Raw genomic sequence first — 13648 nt, 5'->3', positions numbered from 1 at the left:
ATTCTATGAAACAAATTAGGAAACTGAGACCAGTCTTCAAAGGCTGATCAAAATCAACCTTCTAGAGATTTTAGTAAGGGTCAGAGGTGGCAGTGTTAAAGGTTTGAGTCACTTTAATTTATTGAGGAACAAATCAAAGCAAACACAGGAAATAATCTTTCAAATATGATCAAATAAGGTAAAGCAACCTAATAACTGTACAGCTCAAACACTGTGTATAAGTCAAACTTTGATCAAATGCACCTAATTTTAAAAGTAATGGATGAGTTCTCCATGCTATGCAACTCCGTGGTGAAGGAAACTGGTCTTTGCTTCCCCCCCCCCCCCCCTTGAAAAGCAAGGAGGTTGTTCTGCCAGTTATACCCTACTCATTTTAGGTTTCTATGATTTTATTTTTTGTGGATAGATATTTTTTTCCAACACAGTACAAATGAAGTCAAGAAGTTAGGAGCTGAAACAAGCTCCGTTAGGTTTCGGGTGGATCAAGTGATGGACTCTTATTAAAGATGAGGTGGCATTTCTGCTTCTCAAGTTATACACACATCCAGACGGCAGTGTCTGCTAGGCCAGGAGGGAACACCCGCTTCTTGGCCTGTTCCAGGAGGTAATAAGCGGTGTGGTGTGTGCAGGATCCAAGACTTTGGTCCTAAAGTATCAATCAGAGAGGCAGAGGAGAGACTGTAGCATCTGGGGACAAAGAGGGGGAGGGAGGGACATTACTTATTGGAGTGTTTCGACCAAGAAATGTTTGCTTCAGGGCTGTGGTGGCACTGGGGGGGTACAGGTGTAACATCAGCATTTCCTGCCGTAAGAAGCACAGTAATAACACAGTAAAACGTTCCTTGGAAATTGGCCCTATTTCTAAGATAGAAGCTGGTGAGAGGTGAATCCTACATAGAGCGAACACCATCTTGCAATTCTGTTGCTGAATTGCTACTGGTGTCATCACAGAAATCCCCAAAGAACACAAGTTCAGGAGCAGCTGGCAACACTCAGGCAAAAGCATCATCTTGGTCTCAAAATGTGTCTTGGCTCCCAGAAGGGCTGGGAGACGGCATGTGGATGAGCTCCGTGGTGGTCCCCCCGAGCCGGGCCTTCTCCTGCCTCTGGTGGCAGCGCCCTCTCCTCACCACACACACACACACACACAAAGCAGAAGCAGCAGAGACTGAGGACGAGGAGGTCTCGGGCACTGGCCTGCGGGGAGCAGGAAGCTTCCCACAGCAGTGGTGGTCGGGTCTTGCCCGGGCTGCCCAGTGGCTCCTCTGGGTGGATTCCAGAGACCGCCAGAAAGTCTACTTACTCTGGTGTAGCACCTCTTCCTCCGTGCCATTCCATGAAAGGGCACGAGGAAGGTCACATTTGTTCTGAAAACACGATGTTATGCTGTAGCCACCACGTTCCTTCATGCCCGTTTCAAATGCAACAGAAAGAGCTCAGCTTGCAAAGGCCACAGTGAAGGATGGTCAGTGAGTCAGCGCAGGGAGAATGTCAAGATCTTGGAATGGGTGCCCTTTCCAATTGCGTGACCGAGTTTAACTCCACGAGACTGAGCATTTAAGGCCAAAAGCATGTGGCTGAGAAGGCAGGGGTGGGAAGCCGAGAGATGAGAGCTGTGGCTTAGAAGAGGGACGGGCTGGCAGCTAAGCACGTGTCACCGCGGACATTTCCATCCTATGCTGGTGCCCGCTAGCGGTTAGGACATGGGTCCTTCTATCAGCAGGCCCCAGGTAAATGTTTGTCAGGCATTTAAAACTGGACTGTAGAAATCAGCTACAGGGAGATGACAAAGTCTCCACCGCAAAATAATGTTTTCCATTTTCATCCGTAAGAGTCACAGAATGTTAATAAAGGTTAGCATTAGTAATCGAACTTTTCCAAACCTGACAGTCACTCCTTCAAAATGTAGCAGGAATGTGAACAGCGAGTAAGCCCCCCACATGGTATTACTGGAATTGTTGAGACCCCCATCAAGGAAAAACGATCAAGGCAACTACCATGTTTCCCTGAAAATAAGGCCTAGCTGTACAATCAGCTCTAATGCGTCTTTTGGAGCAAAAATTAATATAAGACCCAGTCTTATATTAATAGTAAAAGAAGACCAGGTCTTACATTAATTTTTGCTCCAAAAGACGCATTAGAGCTGATTGTCCGACTAGGTCTTATTTTCGGGAAACACGGTATAGTGAAAACAGTAACGGAAGGGTGTGTGGCCTGTGCTTTTCATGTCCATGCCTGAACAATCTGAAGGTTTGGCTTCCTTGCGTATGTTTGAAAAGGCATTTGGGTGACTGCTGTAACAATGTAACAGCCCATTTGGGTTTGAACATGTATACTGGGTCACTCCGGGACATACACAGATGAAGTGCTTGGTACAAAAGACCAACCAGTGCTGAGAGCCGCAGATCTTTCTGCAAATGACTTCACTGATTCAATGAAAATTGTCTAAGAAATGTCATAAGCAACCTGAAAGCCACAGGAATTATAGAGTTAAAAACTGCAGTCATACCCTTCTTGTTCATTTACTCTTCTTCTCATTTTGACCAACCTGGGCTCTTCCCTTAGCAGAAGCAGGGGGACGTGTGCTCACTCCTAAGTGTTCCAACCTGTCACTTTGCAAGAATGAGGTCCAGAGTGACTCCGTGTTACCCAAGATCAGAGTTTGTAATTTGCCCCCCAGGTAAGGACTGGGCCAACTCCAGGTCCAGGGCGTGCTCGTCCTCGAGTGACCTGAACCGAACAAGAGAGACGCCCAAAGGGAATCTCTTTAGGATCCTGCCCCAGGGATCCTGCTAAGGGGGTATAGCTGGTTTATAAAAAGCTCCCCTCAACTCTCCTCACTCCTCTCTGAAATTAAGCTTTCCCTTCAACATACAACTCACCCTTTCCCAAGAGACTACAGGAGTTTCTCCCTGGTCTGGTCACAGTTCAGTTAGAATGTTAGCGATATTTGAGGTTCCGTAAAACAACCTGCAAAAAGAAGTCCTCTCTACAGACTTTTCTAGATGTCCATCACTCAGGGAAAACTGTCTCACTGCAATGACCGCCACCTTCCTTCGGTCCCCGTGCTTCCCAAAAGGCACCTCTGACAGGCAATGCAGGTTCAATCCATCTTTTTATAACTACATCCTGAAACATCGCCTACAGTTGTGTTTGAGAAATGAGTTGCCACCAAGATCAAACTGCGGTGACAGCCACACATGTACCGATGTGAAAGAAGCATCTCAAAATGTGCCTCAGGAGTAGAGCAGAAACCGCCAGCCAGGCACCCCCTCAGTCATACTCATAAAGACATCAACTGCACCTTCGTTTTCAAGGTCCTTGGTTTAGGACCTTGTTTACAGGAAGCTGCCTGCTCTGGGGCGGGAGAAAGGTGAGATGCGGATACACAAAGAAGCTCTTTCATATCCCGCAGGGTCTGATATACAACTTTAATTTACACACTCCAGAGGCCACTGCTGTGGCCCTGGGCTGTGCTTTAAAAACAAGGAACTACGAAACAGGCTGGAGGATGAAGGAGGTCCTTCGTGCTTCTTGCTTTTCGGTGACAGTGTATGAACTATCTCATGTCTCCCAGAAAAATCAGCATTCCAGTCCTGAGAGCCTTCCTAGGACACTGCACGGCTGAGGCACAGTGGGCAGTCAGTTGGCATACTGGGCGTAGAAAGCCACTTTGACTCTCTCGATCTGATGGCACAACTTGATGGCGGGCCCCAGCTTCAGCTCCATGCACTCCTGCACCGTCGGGAGCGTCAGCAGCAGGAGCGCCTGGCCGTCGATGTCCTGCCGGAAAACAGAGCCAGGTTAGCGCCTAGACAGGGCATCAAGGCCACACAGCCATCACAGCAGCCTTCGTCCTTGGGGTCAAGGCGCGGGGGGCGGCTGTCACTTCCTCCGACTGCAGAGCGCAGGCAGAGAGCAACTTGGTTTGACGGCTGTCTCATGTTTTGGTTAATCAATTCCCTTTGCTAAGAAAATTCTGGCCACTCTTAAATTCACATGCCTCGGCTGGTGGGGATGGAGAGCTGGGTAAGTGGGCTGCTGCAGGAATTCTCTCCAAACTTCACTGCCCCTGGCTGGGGGAACACCCCAGGCCCCCAGGCCCAGTCCTTCCCATATTCTGCTGTGAAGTAATTGAAGCCCCCAGAAAAGGGTTCTCCACTAAAAGAAAGAGCGCTCTCTCTTCCCTGTCGAGGTCTGACATCCACCATCAGAATGGTGAGGAGATGCTGGAGAGAGACACCAACTACACAACAGTTTTCCAGAGACACACGCGGGCACACACACGCCCACCGACACTCACACACTTACATCACCCAGAACGGAGTGCGACCTGTACAGGTCTACTTCCCCGTTTCATCTTGTTCAGTCCTTCTGCGCCTGTCCCTGCAGCGGCCGCATAGGAAAATGACTGTTCGATTGCATGCACTGCAGGAAGGAGGGCACAAAGGCTCACCCCCAAACTTTCAGACCATCCCACTGGATAGCTTTCCCTCTTCACCACTGCTTCCTGTGATAACCGGGTTTATTAATGGAGATACTGTATAACCGGGTAACTGAGTGTAACCGCAGCCCCTCTTCCTATCCACCAGGACACGCTTCATACTCCAGAGGGAATAACTGAGGCTCCAAGAGGAGACAGGCCCAGTACAATGACAAAGATCAGTGGTGAACGAGAGCATAAAGGAACCCAGCGCACCAGAATTCCTGGCACTTGGGGCAGCAGTGCCAGAGCTGCCACAAGCCACAAAGACTTACTACTCATGCAACCACACGCAAGCATGAATCTCAGACATCACGCACCAGTCAAGTTTGCATTCGTGCTTTATTTTCTTAAACTAATGGTTTATTTAGCTGTCTTGAAAATATCTACAGCCAAGAACCAAACTGTGTGTAAAAGTTAGCACTGGGAAGACTGACGTTGAGAGTAAGCATAATTTATCATATGATCAGTTCAAAAGCACATCTTGATGTGCTCTCAGTCCCTAATAAGGGCGGCAGCAATGCAAATGAAGCATTAGCTGAAAAAGTAACAATGCAAGTGCAATTTACTATTTTAAATTACAGACGAGCTCTAGCTATGATGCATGCAACTATAAGCCATGTCTCAACCGAGACTCAAACTTGACCTTCTCAAACCACAAAGTACACACATCAGTCTTGAACACATACTGAAAGTAGGAGATAAATTAATGAAACTGTCAAGGTGTTCTTGATGCTGTATTTACATCATTTTTTTCTATAGTGTGTTTCCATGGTATTTTACTTGGTTTTCAGATGCTACCTGCTAGGCTGGTTGTAATAAAGGGAATTGGAAGTACTGAGAAAAAGTGTTTTGTTGAAGGTCATGAAGCAAACAATGGGACCCCCTGGCCTACTGGCTGACTCCAATCTCAGGGCCAAAGCCACATACACTACAGCAAAAGTGGACAGAAAGGCCACAGGCCCAGGAATACAGTCTTCTAAGCATCACAAACTTCACAGAAATACATTGTAAGCAGGAAGAGGGCTGATGGTAGTGAACTATGTGCTCAATGAAATCAATAGTGCAAGACAGAATAGAACTGAAACTTATTTTTGGAGATGGAAATTTTTTGTTAAAGATGGAAATTAATGCCAGAAAAGCTAGCTAGAGACAGAAGTGTAACTAGAATCATGGGTTTCTGATATTAAACTTTAGGGGAAAAAATTATAGTTCAGCTTTTAATAGCTACACTTAGTCATGATGGCCATCCTAGGACATGATCAATTACAACTGAAAATCAGCCCTAACATCTCTCTCTCTATATCTCCCTACAGACAATTTCAGTGAAGGGGAGTGCCATATGCATGCACCACATTCAAATGGAAGATGTCATTTATTTACTCAACAAGTATTTATTGAGTGCCAGGCACTCTCAGGGCCTCTGGGAATATCACACTGAACAAAACGAAGATTCCACCCCAAGAGACTCTACAAATCTCAAGGGAGGCAGCCAAAAAACCACAGCACTACGATATAGGGAGATTAATGTATGAACTAATTAAGCTATAGGCGCAAACAGAACGGGCAACTGAACCAATCTCACAGGAGTCAAGGAGGGCTTCAGAGGTTAGGTGACGCCTAAACTGAGACCTAAGGGACCGGTGGGAATTACTACTTTAATAATTCCCTCATCAGGAATCAGGGAAAAGCAAATGAGGCCTACGATACAATATAATTTTATACCCACAAAAATTAAGGTATGACAGTAATACTGAGTGTTGACACAGAAGTATACCATAAAGGGAACCCCCTACACTCCCAGTGGAAAGGCACACTGATGTTCTACTCTGGAAAACACTTTGGCATCATTTTGTAAAAGTATATAAGAGAAAATCTAATAAGAGCCCAGTAAACACAAAATCCAGAACAGTTTTTATGGCTGGTGGAAAACAAGGGAGTGTGCCTAATGCTTGTAAGAGGTCTCAGTTTTGAGGCCACAGTTGGGGGGTGGGAGATAGTCCATACCCCGTGGCCTGAATTTCGAGTGTGGGAAACCTGAAACGGATAGAGTTGAGCCCATGTCTTTGAACTTCTCTTCCTAGGAGCTGGTTTTGACATGCCTCGTGGGTCTCACGGTGCCCACATGGAAGCCCTTGCACATCTGGGATAAACAGAACTGAGAAGAAACACAAGCTGAATTGCGTGTGCCGAGAATGTCCTGCTTGCAGGAAATGACAATTACAGGGTGGGGTGGATTAAGGTGCAGCTATCTGATTCATCATGGAGGTCCTTTACCCCACCTTTATCTGGGAAGAACTGACAGCAGCTGGGTCTGATATCTGAAGTGGGGTGAGTGGTCAGCATGTAGCTTGTCTGCACTCAGCCACCTCAGGGCCTCTGGCTGTCGTTCCCGGTTCTCACCTCATACTCCACCTTCCCTGATGATGTAAGACAGAATTCCAGTGTTCTTATTTTGAGAAAAATATGCTACCAGGAATAAAATCAGGCGTCTGCTTTCCAAACACCAAAGTGTCATGCTGCCTGTCGAAATGTGCTAGATGTAGCAACGTGACCATCAGATTGTCACAGGTGTGCGAGAACCGTGGTGGTGGCTCTCTGTGACGTCGAACATGGCTGACCGACAGGTCTGTCCCAACTCTCATCCACGCTGCAGACCACATGGAAGCAACATCCACTGCACAGTCCCAGATGGAGTGGGAGGGAGACAGGTGAATGGAGTCAAAATCGGGCAACACAGTAACACACGTGATACTGCAAGGAGTCCGGGATGACAGGCACCTCACCTTGCAATACCTCTCTTATGTAGCTCCTGTTCTGGCTTGAAAGAAGTTTTTTTGTCTTGTTTTTTTTCCTTTCTTTGATTATGTAGTAACAGACCTCACAGTTAATTTAATTTTTATAAACATGCTATCATATCAGAATTGCTAGCAAATCACTTGTTACGCTTAATACAGAATTACCATAAATGGACTGATTTTTAGGAAATGAAATATAATAAAATATACAGCATGAGAGTTATGTTTAGCACTTGGCAAAGTTAAATTGATTTTGATGTAGAGGTCAGTACAGGACCTAGCAGTTCCTTACCAGGAAGATTCAGGTCTATAGAAGTAAAAAGAGGAGGAAATAATCTAGATGTGAACTAAATCTGGAAACTATCCTGAAGTTTTCTGTTTTGTTTTGTTTTTTTTAATTAAAGTAAATCACTAATTTAGGTACATTGCTTATCATGTCTCTGATTCATAAAGGTGAATGAATAGGCAGAATTTTACTTGAGAGTTTTGTGTTTGTGTGAAGTTTTACTGGAAAATGCCCATGTTTGTAGCATGAAATTATAGAGTACAGATTTCTTGAGCAGTCGCCATAATGTTTTAGAATTAAAAGGCAAGCGTTCCGGTAACGGGAAGCTTATGGTTTTTGTAAATGCTCCTGGTGGGTTATGAGAGTCTCTGAACTTACAACAAACATCCAGAGGCATGAATTCAGACAGCTCCTACCTACCTGCCCTGTGCTTCTCTCACATGCTGGTGAATAAAGACCCTGGAGTCCTTCTGGTTCATCTAAAAACTCACCCAGTACCTGCAGGAACCCACTGGAGGCCTCACCAGTCATGGCTATGGCATTTGGGCTCAAAGATGACAGAACAAATTAGTAATTACAGGTCTGAGTGCACAGGAACGACTCGAGGGCTCACTCCCTCAGACAGCATAGTGGGCATCGCCTTTTAGCGCAACAGATGAAATGGCCAAATGTGAAATTTAAAATTAAATAGGAATAAGGCTATTATCATTTAAAGTTTACCTATTCTTCTCTCTATGCGAGAAATTAATAGGTATGTAGGACTAAGCTTTTAACTGACACGAGAAGAGCAATTGAAGGGAGGGCCCTGCCCAATGCTTCCATGCCTGGACCTCTTCACTTCTTAGAAGCCATCACTTGGGAAGGCGTGAAACGTTCTGAGATGGTGTTATAAGCGGGGCTAAGAAGTACAATTAAAGAAGACTTAATATAAGTAGTGTTTCAGCCTTTTCTCCAAGTCAGCTTTGTTTTCACTTTCTTGCTTATTACTAGAAACTTGTAGAAGGAACCAACACACAACCCTGTTAGCCTTTCACAGTGCAAATGGTCATGAGCTTCCCCCAGACATCCAGGCAGGAGACACTCTGTCCTTTGTTCTGTGACAGGACCAACTGAAAAACATTTCTCCATTAAAACTAGGCATTTGAGTCTAAAAACAAAATAAAACAGAAACAAACCTTTAGACTAACATAGGATGCCACCTTCCACATCTGCCTTTTGAGTGTTGGAGGGCCCATAACTGATGCCCCATCAGTGTACGCTGAATGTACACATGAATGGATACACAGTACACTGTGTCATCAGCCTGTGTCCTATATTCGAATGCAATGTTTTTTTGGCATCGCCAACTATTAACATTAACAACACCAGCCTGGAAATGTGCTATATTAGGCAGTGTTTTAAGGAAGATTTCAAAGTTCTGCTGTATTTCTGTTCTCAAGACAGAGATGCCCCAAATCATTTTAAGTCCTCACATTTCTTACAATTCTCTTTCTATTCTGTTGGTGTGTTTCAGAGGAAGAGACACGCTCATTACCCAGGTTCCTTATGTCAAATGGAGCAAACGTGTTCTTATGTGTCTGCTTCTCAGTGTTGCCCAGAGAGAAGGTACAGCTGGTGTCAGACAGCAAGGAGGCGGTCTTGCCCTTCTCACCACTGGGCGTGCACTTGCAGGGTATCTACAGAAGATTCCAGTGGTCGATCGGAGGAGACCTTTGCATGTTAAGAACTACTCTCCCCTGGGAGGAGCTGGGAACCATATTGATTTGCTTTTCACAACTCATTACTGCATTATGGTTAACTTGGGAGAAAATCTGGGAAATTCACTGGGAGCATGGGAAATCAGAGGCCTTCTTTTTTTTCTTCCTGATTTATTGCTTGAATTACCCTTTTTCTAGACTACTGATTGTTGTAATCTAAAAAAAGACTGGATAGACATACTTTTAATTTACACAGGAAACTTTTAAAAAAAATAACAAGGTCATTGAGAGACAGAAATTTACATTGTGAGACAATGCAAGAAATTTCAACAAATTAAGCAAACACAGTACAGCACAAGTCATAGGCTTAAACTTGAACTTTTTATGCGAGGCCAGTGACAAGAGTGCAAGGTGGCATGTGTTTAGAGAGTAACAATTTGTTTGCATGTTAATTTAAGGGAAAATATCAATTAAAACCTTCTTTTCTTATGGCATGTCATGGCACGTCTTGCATTTTATTTAGCTTATTATAGTCATTTCATCTGCTCGATTAGAAATTCTTTGAAGGTATAGATTATATCAGATGTTTTTGTATTCATCATTGAGCACAGCACCTAACATACCATAGACTTTAAAATATTTTACAAAGGAAAAAAGGAAGAAAACAGTGATGAAAGCACAGAGGGCTTCCTCTTCTGGGAAGATCGAATCGCCGTACTTTTCCATTTCTCCCACTAAGTGTAACTGAAAGGCCTGGACATTACACACAAAACAAACATATGAAGACTCTGAAAGATGGGAAGAAGGCAGACTGTCACCTGGGACTGTGAGACCCAGGTATGACACGGTGGTGAGTGGTCTGCGTTTTCTGTTTATTTGCTTGCCTCCTATATGCAAGACTTACTGCTAAAGAAGCTGGCAAGTCAGAAATGCCAATGGGCACCATGACAAGAGGCCCAGCAGAGGTGTGAGCGCTCTAGCCAAAGGAGCCAGGAAGGGGTAGCCTAGGGAGACACCACCTTTCAGACAAGGACTGTTCCTCTGCAGCACAAAGCAGCCCACCTCACCCACGCCAGCAGAGGCTGAGAGAGGAGTCCTGACTGCCAGCCTGGCAGGGAGGCACCAGGCCCTCCACCCCGCAGAAAGTCATTTCTGAGAAGGCCAAGTGGAGAGCCAGGACTTCCATCTCCACTTGACAGCCACGAGCCCCCCCAAGTAGGTATTGGTTGGAGACCACATGTGGACTTTCACCCCTACCCACAGAAGTAACGAGGAAGCGCCCCCTCCCCAGAACCATGCCACAGGAAGCCACTAACACAGAGGGTGTCAGAGCCAGAGTCTCATAATAAAAACAGCAAATATGCCACAGAAACACCGTACCTGTTCCTGAAATATTTTGGCCAAAGGGGCACAGTCTGTCAGTTTAATGAACCTCACCACATCGGTCACCGTCCACTCCAGGGGGTTGCTCTCCAGAACCAGTCTCTCCCCCTCCTCCTGCTTTATTTCCTGCAGAGGGAAGAGGGCAGGAAGTCATTTTATCACCACATGGTGGGCGGGATCCTCTCTAAAACCCTGTGGGCCTGAGCCAGGCTTCGGGGACCGAGAGGGCCCTCTGCCCAGCGGGCTCTCAGGAGGCACCTGGACAAACCACAGACTAGGATCTCAAGGGACTTTCTTTAGCAACTCATCTGGGTTAGGACTTTGTTCCAATGACTTGTGCACCTTTAGAAGTTAAAGAAAAAGGGCACAGTGATTGCAGTTGTTGAAGTTCAAGAAATCTTGGGCCTATTTATTAATGATGCATCTCTGACTGAAGAGGAGAAATGAATGGTGAGCGGCATATGCAAATGTGTGCAAGAGAGCCAGCTAGTCCCATTCATTCATTCACTCATTCATTGCCTTTGTTCATTTTTTCATCAAAATCTTATCTAGCACTTTTTTTTTTTTAATTTTTCAATTACAGTTGATACTCAGTATTATTTTATATTGGTTTCAGGTGTACAGCGTAGTGGTCAGACATTTATATAACTTGTGAAGTGATTCCCTAGATAAGTCTAGTCCCTAACTGGAGCCATTTATTTTTGTTGACGATGGTGCCAATGACCTTTCAGCTGATCACGTGGCACCTGTAGGTTTGGGGAAGACCTGATATGCTGACCTACTGTGTTTCCCCCAAAATAAGACCTAATCAGACCATCAGTGCTAATACGCCTTTTGGACCAAAAATTAATGTAAGACCCGGTCTTATTTTACCATAATATAAGACCGGGTCTTACATTAATTTTTGCTCCAAAAGACGCATTAGAGCTGATGGTCGGCTAGGTCTTATTTTCGGGGAAACATGGTATTTTACAGCAGCAAAGAGTATCCTATAAAGGGAAAGTCATGCATTTAAAGGGACTACAAGGACTTACTTATCTTGTCTGTTCTGACATCTTTTGTGTTTTTGAAACCTTCCAGAAAGAGAGGTGCTGTTTACTTCTCTCAGAACTCCATTCTGATGTTCACTGACCCAGTCAGTCCAGACGTGACACCACCAAGCTCTCTGCCCCGACTTAGGGACTAACTGCAGCAGCTGCTAGTATCTTTAGTGTTTCAAACAGGTGTCCCAAAATCTAGGCCGTGAACTATTCTTCATTACTCCTCCCAGACAAGCCAGCTCCAGAGCCCACCAGCTTTACCTCTGCTGTGTCCTGGCCGGCTGCCAGGCCCTTGTCCCCGCCCTCAGCACACGAGCTGGCCTGCACTCTCCGGGCCCGTCTTGCCCTCTCCACAGGTGGCCGGCGCTCTGGCTCAGAGCTGTTCCGCAGGGTGACAGCCCTCCGGGGCCGGGTGGAGGGCACCTCGGCTGAAGAGGTGTCAGTCTGGTCATCCCGGAGCTCGGAGCCGGTTTCCTCGCTCCCAGTGTCATCGTCCATGGCATCTGCATCCTCCTCTTCACTTTCCTACAAAGGACGGAAATGTACTGAGTTGGGTGAAAGGGGGCCTTCGTGAATGCAACAGGCTGGCTGGAATCCTATATCTTTTCCTGCCCAGGCGGCCCAGTGCAAACCACTCGGTGGGGCCTCTGAGAATGGATCCGCCAGTCCCAACCAGGGCCTCTCTCTCCAACCAATCGCAGCCCTTCCCTAGCTAGGGCAGCTGACAATGTGAACTCTGTTTCCAACAAATGAGGAGGAAGGATCCCGGTATGTCATGCTTCTAACCACCAAACTCTCTGCAGCCTTCACGATGAAGCTGGCACATGGTCCTGCATCCCAGGGGACTGCTGGGAGGTGCTTGGGGTAGAACGTACCTCCCCCGAGCCTGCAGCAAAGTCCACAGTAGAAGACCTCCGTTTCTTCTGCACAAAAATGGATTTTCGCCGTTTCCTACGCCTGGCTGGTTTAAGGGGTCCGCTTTCAATGTTGCTTTCCCCAATTGGGGGCTTAATGATCTTCTTTCGTTTTCCGTAATAATAGGCTACAAGGAGAGAGAGAATTAAAAGCTGTTTTTAAAGGATATACACATGTACATACGTGGACAGAAACAAGAGGAAGAGGGGTGAGATTCCTGTGATTCCTCCGTGAGTGTATGTGCAGAACGCAATGGGAAGAGGTCGCATGTATATAAAACAGAAGAAAATTCATGCTCTGACTAGTGTTTCATGTATGTGCGGATTCCTGGTTCTGACACACAAGCTGACAACTCCCACTGGTGGGGGCCCACAGAGCACTGTTTGCACTTGTGGGTCCTGGTGGTACCCTAGCAATGGCTGGCACGTGGGCTGGCAGAGCAAACTTCCAGGGCACTATGACAGGGATGTGGCCACCCCTTGGATGAGAAATAACTGGGGGGAACATATAGAAAGAACAGAAGCCAGGGTCAGAGAGAGTTCTCAAAGCTCGCACTACCCATGGTGCAGGTGTCTGGGTGTGGCTGCTGCTCAGAGATAAGCCCAGAACAGAGGCAGGATAGGGCCAACAAGAGAAGGCAGAGGTCACCAACCTCTGACGGGGAGATGCAAGAGGCACATGCTAAGGAGTTTGGGGGGGGGGACATCCTGCCAGGAAGAGGTCAGAGCAAAGGTGGTGTGAGCCATGGTAGCAACTCTGAGTCCATGTCATGGGGCGGAAGCAGAGACCATCAGGAGCAAAGCAAGTGGGGAAACTACTCCACTTGAGAGAGCTCCGAGGAAAGTGACACGCCAGGGAGAAGCAGATTGTGACAAGGAGGTGACCCTGTGTCAAGAAGGGCAATGAAAGACTCGTTATAATTTCTCAGTGTTAAAAACCAAGGAAGTACTTCTGGTTTCGAGCCATTACCAATGATCCGTTTTATTGTGCTCCCCTTCCAGCCATATAGTTTTCAAAACCAACCAATCTACTGACATTCGTGACAG

The 13648-nt window shown here is 46.2% G+C and overlaps 1 protein-coding gene across 5 annotated transcripts in view; it reads right to left on the bottom strand.

The window, feature by feature from the left end:
• Positions 1 to 3412: 3412 nt before the first annotated feature.
• The window catches only part of SFMBT2 (Scm like with four mbt domains 2), a 201950-nt gene continuing 191714 nt past the window's right edge, over positions 3413 to 13648 (bottom strand). For all 5 annotated transcript variants that reach the window (XM_019738254.2, XM_019738252.2, XM_019738251.2 and 2 more), the window contains 4 exons: positions 12563 to 12729; positions 11949 to 12212; positions 10645 to 10773; positions 3413 to 3783 (listed from right to left, as the gene is read on the bottom strand). In XM_019738254.2, coding sequence (XP_019593813.2) covers positions 3643 to 3783; positions 10645 to 10773; positions 11949 to 12212; positions 12563 to 12729 — 701 coding nt within the window. In that variant the 3' untranslated portion in view covers positions 3413 to 3642. The remainder of the gene's footprint in view (positions 3784 to 10644; positions 10774 to 11948; positions 12213 to 12562; positions 12730 to 13648) is intronic.

The sequence above is a fragment of the Rhinolophus sinicus genome, linkage group LG02 (genome assembly GCF_036562045.2).
Source record: "Rhinolophus sinicus isolate RSC01 linkage group LG02, ASM3656204v1, whole genome shotgun sequence".
Lineage (NCBI taxonomy): Eukaryota > Metazoa > Chordata > Mammalia > Chiroptera > Rhinolophidae > Rhinolophus > Rhinolophus sinicus.
This window is presented reverse-complemented; position numbering and strand designations above follow the sequence as displayed.